The sequence below is a fragment of the Peromyscus leucopus genome, chromosome 4 (genome assembly GCF_004664715.2).
Source record: "Peromyscus leucopus breed LL Stock chromosome 4, UCI_PerLeu_2.1, whole genome shotgun sequence".
NCBI lineage: Eukaryota > Metazoa > Chordata > Mammalia > Rodentia > Cricetidae > Peromyscus > Peromyscus leucopus.
In genome coordinates, this window is record NC_051066.1 from 116,015,244 (window position 1) to 116,029,465 (window position 14,222).

The window sequence follows — 14,222 nt, forward strand, 5'->3', positions numbered from 1 at the left end:
GGTTTATAATATACACAAGGGTTTACTTCTTCTGGGCTCAGTCTTCTTTTATGCCAATGTTCCTAGGAAGGAAGAACAGCTATCATCTAGATTGCCTTTGAGGTCTTCTATCCAAGAATTAAACACAACTTTTCGCAAAATGCCCTGGCAGGTCTCCCTATGTAGCTTTGGCTGAACTTAAACTCATGATCCTCCTAACTTAGCCTCTCACATGCTCATTGCTGAGCTTATGGGCATGTGCTGGTTACCACACCCAGCTTGAAAGATGCCACCTCGAAATGAGTTTCATATGAGGTTGTTATTAGATGGTCATCATGGAGATGTGTTCACGGCATAGTACTCTGCAACCAGTCTGGGCTCTAAGGTCCCTTAATATGTGCCTTTGGGTAAACTTCCCTCCAATGTCTATTAATATAATTCTAGATCTGTTCTAAGATGCACACCAGGCCTTGTGGCAGTCCTGGATAAGTTGCTTGTCCGAGTCCACATATCCATCATCTCCTTAAAAATGTTCAAATGTCAGCAGTACAGGGCCTGTCAACTGACTGAGATGCAGATTTTTCTCAACTTTGATGGCACATCTGGAGTTGTTTTGGGGAAGTGCTAATTTTCTGATACCTATGGCCTGCTGTGCATAGAGATGGCAAGTTTCCATGCTTCCCAGAGATATCATCTGGCACAGAGGTGCAGATATTCACCTTTAGTTATTTGGGGCACACTGAAAAAACAGTCTAAAGACTATGGTCTTCCTGAGATGCCCCATTTAGAGCTGAGGATACCGAGTCTCTTTTTTTCTACACCTAGGCCAGTTGTGGGTCTCTGTGCTGATTGCCATCTACTGCAAACAGAAGCTTCTCTGATGAGGACTGGGTTGTACTAATCTGTGAGGATAAAACTATAGGTCATCAGGAGTCAGCTTAATACTATGCCAATTAGCTTTTGTGTATTTTAAAAAATATATACATTTCTAGGATAAAAAAAAAGCTAGCAGAAAAATTCAAGAACACATCAAAAATTTATCCATTGTGATCAAGTCCACTTTGTCCCAGAGATGCAGGGATGGTTCAACATTTGTCAATTGAACACTGTATTCAGGTTAAAGAAACCTGAAATTGTTTATTCCTGAATAAACAACCCACTGTATAAATAGACTAAAGGACAGAACATACAAGACCATCTCATCAGCTACAGAAAACGTCTTCAACAAAATTCAACTTCATTCAATAACAGAAGTTCTGAGAAAATAGGACTATAGGGGACATATCTCAACATAATATAAGGAATATACAGAAAGCTCACAGCTAACATTATCCTAAATGGAGAAAACCTTAAAGTATTTTCATTAAAATCAGGAACAAGACAGGATGTCCTTTCCCTTCACCCACTGTGTCAGAAGAACAATCATGATACATGGGATTGTGAACAGCCCAAGGAGATGCCCTCATATCTGTAAACCAAAATTAATTCCCTTTGCTCCTAAAGAAGTGCTATAAATTAACATTTGGTACTTAGTTATGCATATTGCAGATACAATCCCAACAGGCATATAAGCAGATATCCCAGATCAAGTTCACATTTAGAAGTAGAGATCAAAATATAAGAAGGAGCCTGCCCCAGGCGGACCCATGGAGGAGACAAGCAAGGATGGCAAAGTCACATGGTCACCACTGTCCTGGAGAGCACAGTGTACCTACCACCTGTGTGAGGAGTGTTCATAGCCTGGCTCTCACCAAGTCCTGGAAATGTACCACTTTCAAACTCAGAGCAGGGTTACAGGAATGGCCTCATGGAATCCAGACCAGGTTTTATTGTACAAAGAAATTAAAGCATCTAATTCTTGGCTCCTAAAAAGATTGAATATAGGCTAATAGTCAAGGTCATCCACATTAAAAGCAGTCTTCTTGAAATACAGTTTGAGAGCCTGGATAATATCTGTGAATAGGAGAATAAAGTTTTTTTTTATCTGCTTCTACCTTTCTTACTTTTATGTGAAGTCTATTTTACATCTGTCGATATCTTTTGGGTTCAGTACCTGAAACTGAACATGACTGTATAATGAAAGAATTCATAAACACACTTCATTTTCGCCTCCAAGATTCTGCATAGCACTTTCCCCCTACAAACTCCACAATATCTTTTACAATGAACTATTCAGAGTACTGGAGAATAGTCTGGACAGACTGTTCTTAGAGGCGTGGTATCCTATTGTGCGGACCAGTTTTGAAACTGTTCATGAAAGGGATCTTAAACAAAGTCAGACTCTTAAGAATGAATAGAGTGAGTCAGGAGATGAAAGAACTGGCATTCCTGGTGAAATCGGTCAGAGGATTCTCAGACTCCATATGTCCTCATAGTTTTATGTGATCCAGTCCAGCTCCTAAAGAAAATTCTGCCAACAGGTAACAGGTCTTTAAAAGTATTTGAAACCAAAGGCTCCCCACCAGCCAGTCCATCTCTCACTAAGTTCTCGGACTCATTAAGAATGAGAAACAGATACTATGGCACCAACCTGTCTACGAGAACATAGCGAGACAAATGTAATTGCCCGTACAAGGAATATAAATCAGCAACTCTCAAATCATTCATATTTACATCCTCTTCATTTTGGTTGTCTTTCCTTTATAATTTGGCCATACATCCATGTCAAGTATATAATTTCATCTGAGGCTTTATCAGTTACCGCCCAGAGCCCTGATTATATGTTGCAGGGAAACTTCCTCCCCCTAAGCAAGTCTATCTTTAGTATCTTCTTGATAACCACTTCTTACATTTAAAAAAAAGAGAAAGAAAGAAAAAGAAAGTCTGGGTTTTCTTTTGTGGCTCCAGAGTCTCTAAATATAACATTTAGGAGCAATTTATCAACCACCACCATTGCGCTTTCAGCTGCCACTCCAACTGTTCAAAGAGAAGTGTTTCTGCTCATTTGCTTTGTTATTTTCATCAAGTTGCAATGGAAATTGTAAGTGTTTCTAGACAGAGACTTGAATTACCTTAAGTTTGACTTCCTTCCTACTTGTGTTGACTGCAGCATCATGGAGCGAGGCTAGCAAGATGGGCAATAATGTAATTCTGGAAGAAGTAATTTTTTTTTTTTTTTTGCAAAGAAAATAAAACACAAGTCACCAGTCTAGGATTCAAAAGATTAGTCTGCGACAAGCAGTCACACATTATACCCAGTAATATGCTTTTTATTCTTGTACCTTTATCTTAAAAATATATTTAAATGAGAAACAAAGATAATATTGAATTTTCCCATAAACTTTGCTTTCTTATTTACAGTGTTACATTGTAAATAACATTCCATTATACACAAATTAAGACTGTGCATTACTGAACACTCTCTTTACATATTCTTTCATAATATAGTACACACGGCGCAAAGCTATGCAATATTTAAGCTTCAAATAGCTCAGGAGAGAAGTACAAACTTTATCCATAAGACTATTACTTTAAAAGGTTCTGACCTTAATTCTCCACTAGACTGTTTCACTGAAACCATTCTTTGTTCAAGAAAAAAATGCCCTGTATGAGGGATGAGAACAACAGTTTAAGTTACCACACCATCCACTTAAACTGACACCATATTACTGATTACTGTTATTACTGTTATTAAAAGGACCACAATGAAGGTCAAGTCATTTAAACAAGCAGATTCACTCTTCAGTTCAGACACATTGTATCAACCATAGTTGGTACCTTTTATGAAATTAAAGTTTTCTACAATTTTAGGTTTTACTTGTAAACAGTTAAAGCACACATTTTGTAAGGATTTGCTCATTCTCAGTCATAGGTTACACTTGAGGAGATCCTACCCCATCAGGGAGAAGCAAGCACACAAACTGCACATGGATACACACTCACACATGCTCCCGCTCACCCACCAAAGACTCGAGTGTCAACCAGCACTAAGTATAGCAGCACTTGTGTCCCAAGCAGTGCCCGAGGTTGCAATAGGATTTACAAAACAAGCAAGATAAAACACCCAACTTCAATTAAATAGCCCAAAGCTCAGGTTTTGAAATGCCTCTCAGACACTTCGTATTCAGCCCAGAGTCAGTTCACTGGGCTCTCCAGGCGGCACACCCCGCCTTCGATTGCAACTGACTGTCCTGCCACAGCACCAGGAGGGAGTCTTGAAATGTGAGTCTGCAAAGAAAGAGAAAGAGAGCATCAGAGGTGCAAGTGGAGGACAACCAGGAACATCGTGTCTTCACTTTGCTTCTCAGTGTCCATTGGATGTGATGGTGGGAACATTCAGGAGTGGCAGGCCCTGTTTCTTTAAATTGCTCAGGGATGTTCAATGCGTATCTGCTACAGGCAAGCACAGCACCAGTTCATAGGGATGCAGAGATGATAGAGACACTAACATCTCAACAGCACAGAACAGTCTGGATTTCTGAAGAGTGGTTCTGATACAGCCACAAAGAGCACATTACAGCTGCCTAAAAACAGGTCAACAGTATATATATTTTTGTCCTCTAAATTCTCAAAAAAAAAAAAAAATGAGCACAATGATTTTCAGGTGTCATTTATTCTTTCAATGACTAAAATAGCTTATAAAAACTTGGATACTCTAAAGGAAATAACAAAAAAAAAAAAACAGTGAAAATTTAGTAAGGGAAAAACAGGATTATTGACAACACAAAATTGAGGCAACAGAGGTCTGTCCTGGAGCCTGACTGTGGCTGTGCTACATGGCTTCCTGTGGTTTGGGTACTGGATCACAGCCTGTCAGTTGCTCAGGTGAGAACATCTATTCTTGGCACTGAAGCTAGGTGGCCTATCTCCTAGGGCCTATCATAAATAGGCCACTGACTCCAGAGGCTAAGGGAAGATTCTGTGTACTACATAGTAGGGATTTGTATGGGCTGAGCACCGCAACACCACTCGAAGGAAGCTGGGATCCAAGAAACCCAGTAAATGCTGATCTGATCCAGAGGGTCAGGCAAAATATTCCTCTCTATTCCCTCTTGTATGTAATCTGGCTGAATCAAAGCGACAAATAAATGTCAGGATTTTCAACGAAGAGTGGCAGAGGAGTGCATCTTCTTCAGCTACTACTCTCTAATTCTTTCTCTAAGTAAACTTTGCCTAAAGACTGAACCAAAGTGAGTTCAAGGCCATAGGATAAGATTGTTAGCTGAAGCTGGAGAGTTGGCCAAGAGCAGGGCTGGCATGCTTTCATGAAATAAAAATGAAGTAATCATGTGTTTTAGATTGAATAGTGAGCTTCCTAGTTCGAGGCGTGAGGGTGAACATACTACTTTGACTATGTCCAACAAGAAGTGTTGACGTAAAACAGTCTGAGCAGGTCTGGAGAATAGGAAATGTTCTTTGAGTACTTAGCTTTCATGTGTGCGAGTCTGGAGGCAACCTGCCCTGTCCAGGGGTGAGGCAAGTTGACTCTGGAGTGTGACACTAGCTAAGGTAGGTCTCTCAGATGCAGTAATCCTGATGTTACTTCTCAGACTTAGGCCCCTGGGGGCCATGTTGAAGAATCTAGCCTTATTATTATACCTGGAAGCCAAGCTGTCTTATCACATGGATATATCATTCCTGAGATAATCTTTTTATGAAGCTTCTTCAGTCTCTAAAGAGTAGCTACTAAGAGAGGGAGAGTCTGTCCTTGCTCCTCAGTGACCTATATCACACTAAGCACCAAAAGCTTAACTCTCACATTTGCCAACATTTCAAATTGATAAGAATATTCATCATCAGGAGGTGAAAATGTTTCCCATGGATGTCCCCCATCAACCTTTTAAGGTCTTCTTAAAGAAAAAGGATCCCAAGATAGTAAAAGTCCAATGAATTTCCTTCCTACTACCATCTTCCTGTCACCAACACAGGCACAAAGCAGAGGCACTATGGGAGACAGTGTGGAAGGCTTCTAAACCCATAAAGACAGAATGATCTGCCAGCTCACTGCTGGGTATCTAAGCTCCATCACGAAGTGAAGGTGGTAACTCAGATTCTGTACAACAATGTGTACGAATTAATGTGCAATTTTCACAGCAGCATTGCCCACAACAGCCGCAAGGTGGAAACAAGTCCAACAGCTGTCACTGGATGAACAGAGTGTGCAATGTGCACATGAAGAATATTACTTATCCTTAAAAAGGCAGGGACATGCGGAACAGGAATGAACCTCGAAGACATTATCTTAAGTAAAACAGGCCAGATAGCAGATATCAAAGAACTAAGATAGTATGTTCTACTAATATGTGACACCTAATAATTAAATTCATAAATATTAAAAGTTAGAATAGCCAGAGGCTGAGAGAAGAGAAGGGAATGGGGTGGGGTAGGGTGATGTGTAATGGGTACAGATTTCCCGTTTGGGAAGATGAAAAAGTTCTGGAGATGGATATGGTGATAGTTCCTAACAATGTGAATTGTTTAGTGCTTAATAAAACTGATTTAAATGATAAATTCTATGTTATGTATAGGCCACAATAATCACAGAGAGAGAGAGAGAGAGAGAGAGAGAGAGAGAGAGAGAGAGAGAGAGAGAGAGAGAGAGAGAGACTTCTTACTTGGCTTCTTACTTGGCCAGATTAGCTGTCCATAAGGGACTGTGCTGACTAGTTTTATGCCAATCTAACACAGGCTAGATTCATCTGAAAGGAGGAAATCTCAATTGAGAAAATGCCTCCATAAGATCCAGCTGTAAGGCATTTTCTTAATTAGTGATTGGCAGGAGAGGACCCAGACCACTGTGGATGGTGCCATCCCTGGGCTGGTGGTCTTGGGTTCTATAAGAAAGCAGGCTGAGCAAGTCATGGTGAGCAAGCCAGGAAGCAGCAGCACTTCTCCCTGCCTCCCCATCAGCTCCTGCTTACAGGTTCTGCCCTGCTTGAGTTCCTGCCCTGACTTCCTTTGATGACAAACTGTGAGGTGGAAGTGTCAGCTGAATAAACCCTTTCCCCCGGAAACATGCTTTTTTTTTGGTCATGGTGTTTCATCAGAGCAACAGTAACCCCAACTAAGACAGGGACTAACAAGGATAACCTATGATGCAGATCTCTATAACAGAAATAAACCTTCACTATGTCTACTCACAAACAGATTGGAATGTTTTGAACAGGTTAGCTTGAAAAGAGAGAGGATTATAGAAAAGTCTGTCCTCAGACTTCCTAGAGAATCATACAAAATCCACTGAGACATCAGGCTTCAGAGACTGAAGAGAATAAATTCACTGACGTCTTTAAAGAATGACCATATACCAAACGGCCTACATATTGAATTGGGGATGTTAAGGCTTAAAGGAACAGATTGCCTGTTGAGCAAGATAAAGATCCTGAACTGGAAGCAGCAAAATCCTTTATTGTAAGCACTGTGGGACTTGATGTGTTTCAAAAAAACAAACATGGCCAGTCTAGAGCCTTGCTAACATTACCACTCCAACATAAAGTTTATGACAGCAGAATACATAAAAAAGCAGTTAAGCCACAAAGTTTCAAGGAAAGTTAGGAAGGTTAAAAAGAGGGGTAGGAATAGCTTAGAGATGTTCAGTAATAGTACATGAGCAAAATGCTACAAATACACAACTAGATTTCTATAAATTGAGCTACTTATACACAATAGAAATAGTCAACTAGATAAAGTAGTTCAACTACATAAACTTGTTTAAAAATTGTTAACTTTTCACAATCCTCACTTCCCTAAATCCCAGGGGGATTTGCAATTATAAGAATTATTTTCAGCCAGACAGTGGTGGTGTACACATTTAATCCCGGCACTCAGGAGGCAGAGGCAGGCAATCTCTGTGAGTTCCAGGACAGCCAGGGCTCTTACACAGAGAAACCCTGTCTCAAAAAAAAATTTTTTTTAAATGATATTGATATTGTGGGTAGTAAAATGGCTAACTGTACTAATACCGATACTTTATCAGTTTCACCCATCAGCATGATCTTCTCAGATAATAAGTGAGTTTATTCTGAAAGTTTGTATACATACACTCAAAGCTTTCTGTGCATGTTTCAATAGATATCAAATCCTAGAAACATTAGGAGCTGTTACATGTCCTATCAGTTATTATATGAGAGCTTATTTCCAAGTTTCTTTTAGAATGGTGGGTCTGAACCTCTGGAGGCTCCGAATAGTCCATTTTCTACAATGAATATGCTCCCTCCCACCCCCACTGTGGTGGTACAGAACTGTAATCCTAGGATTTGGGAGCTTGAGGCAAGTGTTAAATGCCAGCCTGGGCTATAAAACAAACAAGCTTACATATGTGTAAAACTCTAGGTTCAGTCTAAGCAGCTATATAAAGATTAACTAAAAATCAGCAGCATCTGTGTGTGCACGTGTGGAGGCCAGAGCATAATGCCAAGTGTCTTCCTCCAGCTCTCAAGCATCTTATGTTTTGAGGCAGGGACTTGCACTGTACCTGGAACTAACAGACCGGGCAGATTACCTGGCCAATAGCCCCAAGGATCCTCTTTTCGCCACCTCCCCAGAGCTGGGATAAGCTGTCACACCCAGATGACAATTTAACCATTTCCCAGCCCCAAACAGAAAATTTTCAATTGAGTATGTTTAGGGACTATGCAAACTTGTTTATTTTCACAAGCAAAGGAAATTTCACAAGGTAAATTCCAGCTATTTAAATAATGCATTTTTACTGTAAATTAGAACAGAGAATGTAGCAGGCACATGCATTGGTGTTGTCTCTCACCATATAGCCATTGCTCTCTAGTATCCTAACTCTGTCAAGGAAGAACTTCTCATCACCAACTCAACCAAGCAGCTCCCCACTTCTGTAACAGCCATCTGAGCATTTCTCATCTAGTGACTCTTGATTCTGACTTGTTTTTTCAGTTTTACAGCCGGCTAACTGAAAGTCAGTTGGCACCTCAGCATTCTCTATACCTGTTCCAAAGCCTGACAAAAAAACATACTCCAAACACTCTCTGGGTAGGTGACTGGAATACACCTTCCAGGGCTGTTAATGTACACAGAGCATCCCGAGTGTGAACTAGTGTGACTGCCCAGGTTAGTTAAGAAGTCAATCAAGCTACTTCCCCACAGTAACAATCCTTTTTAGATTTTTTATTTTTAAAAGGTATGGACTAAATTTTTTTCCAATTGGGGAGACAGAGAAAATTGTTGGAAGCTGTCTAGAGCTGGAACTTGAGATTTCTCAGAGGCAAACAGCTTCTGAGCAGTGGAATCCAGTGACTATACGGCTGTAGTGGTTTCTTGCCAGTGCCTTGAGCAGCAGACACAGTCTTGCTGTTAAGGAGCCTGAAGACTATGACTTGCAGATAAACTGACTGACTCCTCAGGGATGTAGCTCCTTAAACATCCAAATACATTCAGATTCAGAATTCTAAAGTGATATTTAAAGAAAAAAATTAATTACTTGATACTGAATATAAAGAGAACCTGATTACTTCCTATTACTCATGCATTTTAAAATGTTTTAAGAACACCTCAGTGCCTGCTCTTTTGTAGTTTCTAGGAAAGCTACAAGCACATGATTTAATTTTAAACACATAGTTTAATTTTAAAAGTTACAAAGCCTTTATTTAGTCATTATATTTTGATCCTCTGCTTCTCCACACACAACTATGTTTCCACTTTTAGAATTGTAGGTCTTCCATAATAGTCAAAGGATGACCATTAAGTCATTACCCTACTTTGGTGGAGTTAGGAAAAAAATATCTAGGCAGACACAATAAAAAATGATCTCTCAGAAATATTTTGTTCACTGGTTTTGCAATTCTGGGGCTTGGTCTTCCTTTTTAATATAAAAAACATGAGTTAAGACACTACAGTTAAAGTCAGGCAGGCATTTACAAACAGAAAAAAGGACAGTGAAAAACACTTGGCAGTGGAGAAACTAAGCATTTCAAAACATGATGTAGATGTACCTATCACTCACTAACAAGTACATGAATTTCACAAAAATCTATACAGGTATCATAATGGCTATGTACAGATTCACAATGCTTTGGCTTCCTGGATGGATCTTTTTTTTTTTTCCTTCTGGGTAAAACAGCCTCTTTTGCAGTTAGTATGGTTATATGACAGAAAGGTCAGTGGACTGCAGTGAAATGCATCATCACAAGGCTAACAAAGATCTTCTTGTGGCCCAGCTCTATCAGCTTTGGATGATCTTGATGTCTGTTGGGACAGGAAGCTGGGACTTCCACATCACCATTAGGAGAGGAGCCTTTGCCAATCAGAAACCTAATTTTTTTATCTTATATAAGTAAGAAAACACTTCCATTATGTTTAAGTAATTATGCATTAGGAGGCTTGCTTATTATAGTAGCTTCTGTTATCTTAACTAACACAAGCCAGGCTTCTACACTTACTATGTGAACTCTGTTGGTTACTTAACTTCTTGGGCCTCCACACTAGTGAATATGAGCATAACATTCATCATAAACCTGGCAAGGACTATATGAGATAGTGAATATAAAGAAAGTATGTATCAATAAATGTTAAATATTACTGTTCAAACAAACATGAAGCCTAGCACAAAATATACAGCACAATTTAAAGATGATCAGCTAACCTGTAGTTGGGAAATTGTATTTGAAAAGTGTGATAAACAATCAACTCATCAGACCCAGGTGCCACAGAGAAGAGGGAGAATGCTGACAAGTCACCTTCTCACACATAAACATTCTTGGGAAGACAGAATACAACCCTACATCAACAGAAGTGAGAACTTTTCAGACCATAATAAAGACTTCAAAATGACAAGGTTAAAGCCATCAATGCTCTATAAGCTTCACTCTCCACTATCTCTAAGCTCAAATGTTTCCTGCGCTCTCCTCTCCTCGTTCCTCTAGCCATCCACCTGCCTTCTTGCTGGTCTGCAACCACACAGCACACACCTGCATCAGGACCATGTATTGTTCTCACTGCTAAATTTTCCCTTCTAGCATTGGTGTACATCTCTTGCTCTTTCTGTCAGATATTTCCTCAAAAGCTACCTTCTCTAAGAAGTTCCCTCAGGCCACCCATCTGAGTTTCACTACTACCAGCCTTTCTGCTTCAGTAGTTCATACAGCATTACAATTGTCTAACCTATCTGTGATTGCGTACTCATCCATCACCTGTGTCTCCTGGAATAGAAGTTCCATGAGGACAGGGAACTGTCCACCTGTACACTGTTTTCTCATTGTCACCTAAAGGATAGCCTGCACATGATAGGAGCACAGCACAGATGTAAGTGAATGATGAATTCTTTTAAAAAGTGGGGGGGAAAGGCATGATGGGCAACCTTGGCTGAATGATATTGCAAATTTGAGATTTAAAACTTAGTAATTTTCATATTTTAGTGTTTTTGATTAGAGTAATAAGAGTGCTTTATTTTGAGGATGTTTATATAAATGAAATAACCATGACATTGAAGTAGTAGTCCCTCAATAAAAATGAAAGTCTATATATTTCCCAATATTGATATATAATATAGAAATGGTATCATATGACTTCACCCATTCATTTGTTGTACAGTTGTTCCAGAGAGTACTAGAGACATCAGCAACCAAATCATGGTCAAGTGGAGGCTGTATGCCTTGTCTATCTTTTGGGTTCTTACTTTTGTGAAATTTTGATGAATTCAACAGCAGGAGAAATTTGGAAAACTCTAGGACAAACTTGTTTACGTGTGTTTTCCTTCTGGAAAGCAGGATTCTGGCCAGATAAGATGTGGGTCCTTAACAAGCTCACTCTTTCATTACCATATCCTTCTGTAGAGAAAGATAACTCCCTTCCTCTACCATTTTATCACATCCTGTTAAATCTGCTGTATTTTTAAATTGTGGAGTCCTAGGACTTCTATTTTTTTTCATATAATGATAGTGCCACATGAAATTTTAAAATATAACCTGGAACAACATGTACGTTTATAGAGTAACAACTCATTTAAATACAAGTTAAACTTCTGCATTTTCCACTCTGCTACTTGGGCAACATGAATTCGGTTCAATGAGATTGTACTATGGGCTGAACACACTTTCATCCTTAACATAGGTAATTTGGGAAAAAAAGTACCATGGGGGAGGAGCAAGCCACAGCACACATGCACAGGTCAGAGGGCAACTTCTGTGCTCATCCTGTTTCCACCTTCACATGAGATCTGAGGATTGAACTCAGCTTGCCAGTCTTGTGTGACAAGTGCCTTCACCTATTGCACCTGTCTCCAGGCCCAACACAGTCAATTCATACTTGACCAGTAACAGTCATTCTCAGTATTCTTTTGCTGGAATAAACATGATAGACATTTTAAAAGCAACTGCAGAGAGAGGTTGTGTCTGGTTAGCTTTTGTTAGCATGCTTCTATTGTGTGCTTTCTTTTTTTCCCCCCTCTGTCTCTTAATGACTTGATTCAAGAGACACTACCACCCCCATTGGTTTCCCAGAAGTTCCTGTCCATGTCTTTCAAGGAGACATGACTTGTGAATAAGTATATTCTGAGCATTCTTTGTGTGTGGCATTAAACCTCAGAATGTAGTTAACTAAAAATAGTTTGGACTTCAGACCTCATCATGAAAGCAGATGTACTCTACTGACAACTGCACATGGATGTCCTTAATACAGTCTAAAATGGGGCGTCTAGCTTGTAGAATCAGAACTCACTATCTACCAGTAGGCTGAAAGACGAAGGCATTCACTTGACTCTGAACATGTGTGATAGATACTAATCAATGTAAAATGAAGACTAAGCAACGAACTCTACAGCACTTAAGTTTTTATTTTTATATTTTTAATTTCATTTTGCCTGCATGTATGTCTATGTACCACGTGTATGCCTGGTGCCCACGGGAGCCAGATGAGGGCATAGGATCCCCTCGCACTGGTGTTTTAGATGGTTGTGAGCTGAACTTGTGGGTGCTCAGAATTGAACCTGGGTCCTCCAGAACAACCAGCGTTCTTAATCACTGTGCCAACTCTCTAGCCCCAGCACCCAGGGTTTTAACACCCTAAGATGCTAAGTTCATCTAGCTTTTATTTATCCTGTTAATGAATTAAAAAAAAAAAAAAACATTGTCTTAAATTAAAAGTAAAAAACAGGCCAGAGCAATCTGAAGACATTATTCTTATAATCAACCTAATAAATCAGAAATACCAACAAAATTAACTCCATATGCTATTTATTTTGCTGTATGTCCTCCCTACCTCATTTTCCATATGCAAAATATTCATGACATAAAAGATGCACTGGTAAATGTGGATGAAACACAAAGGCAATATTATGGTAATTTCATTGTTAGCACTGAAACAAGGCTACAGAAAGGATAACACATTCTATTGTTCTCACATATAAAATCATGTCCACAGAATCTTAAAATAAGATGAAAATGCTGCTTGATGAGAACAGCATGTCCCAGCCCAGAGCTGTTCTGGTTTCTTCTCTTACCATGCCTGCTGACACCACACTTCGATTAGAGGCAACATCACATGAGAATTCCCTCCCAGTTTTCTCTTGAAAGCCCTTTGAGGCAGCCCACAGAATGTGGCAAATGCTATAGTAAGCTATTACCCTGCCACTCATATGGAGATTTATCCTGACTATTTCCTTTGTTAAAGGTGATAAAAAGCTCTCGGCCATTTAGCAAACATTTATTCTGTACTCTTAACAGGGGACAGCAGAATAAAGCATACATGGAACCTTGCTCTAGGGCAATTTATCTTTATAGGATGTAGAAACCATTCCCTTGTGAAATCTTTCTAGAAATAAGAGATCCCTATAATTATATAATGCTGCAGAGTCCATGCTGCTTCTGAATCAATGAAATCTCAAAATACCATTACTGGTAGACAGACATATGCACAACTATTTTTTTTTTCAAAGAAAAGAAAAGAGAGAGAAATGAGCAAGATAGAATGGTACTGTGGTTTGCTTATGGTCAGAAAGGAAGTGGAAAAATTGAATCATGAATGAATGTGTCTGGACTCCAAATTTAGGACTTTGTACTACCACAGTGCCCTAGCCCAAAGGGTTCTAAATCTAACTTGTTGGAGACACACCTTTACTGCAGTGGCATATGCCCAAAAGTTTTTCAGAGTGAAATATGGCTTTCTTAGGAAAGCTACTGCCACAAATTTTAACTGTTTAGAATGATTCTGTGACTCAGAGAATGAGTTATGAGCTACTGCTGACAGGTTGGATAATCTCTAGTCACTGGGATTCAACGTTTTTATAGGTTAAAAAAAATTGTTTTTAAACTGCCTCAACAATATTGAGTTAAATCTGATTCTGA

At 39.4% G+C, this 14,222-nt stretch overlaps 1 protein-coding gene across 8 annotated transcripts in view; it reads right to left on the reverse strand.

Moving 5' to 3' along the window:
- Window positions 1-3,163: 3,163 nt before the first annotated feature.
- The window catches only part of Tasp1 (taspase 1), a 250,756-nt gene continuing 239,697 nt past the window's right edge, over window positions 3,164-14,222 (reverse strand). For all 8 annotated transcript variants that reach the window (XR_003736073.2, XM_028883580.2, XM_028883579.2 and 5 more), the window contains one exon: window positions 3,164-4,146. Coding sequence is in view for 7 of the 8 variants with exons in the window: in XM_028883579.2 (XP_028739412.1) it covers window positions 4,054-4,146 (93 nt within the window). In the remaining variant the exon portion in view is untranslated. The remainder of the gene's footprint in view (window positions 4,147-14,222) is intronic.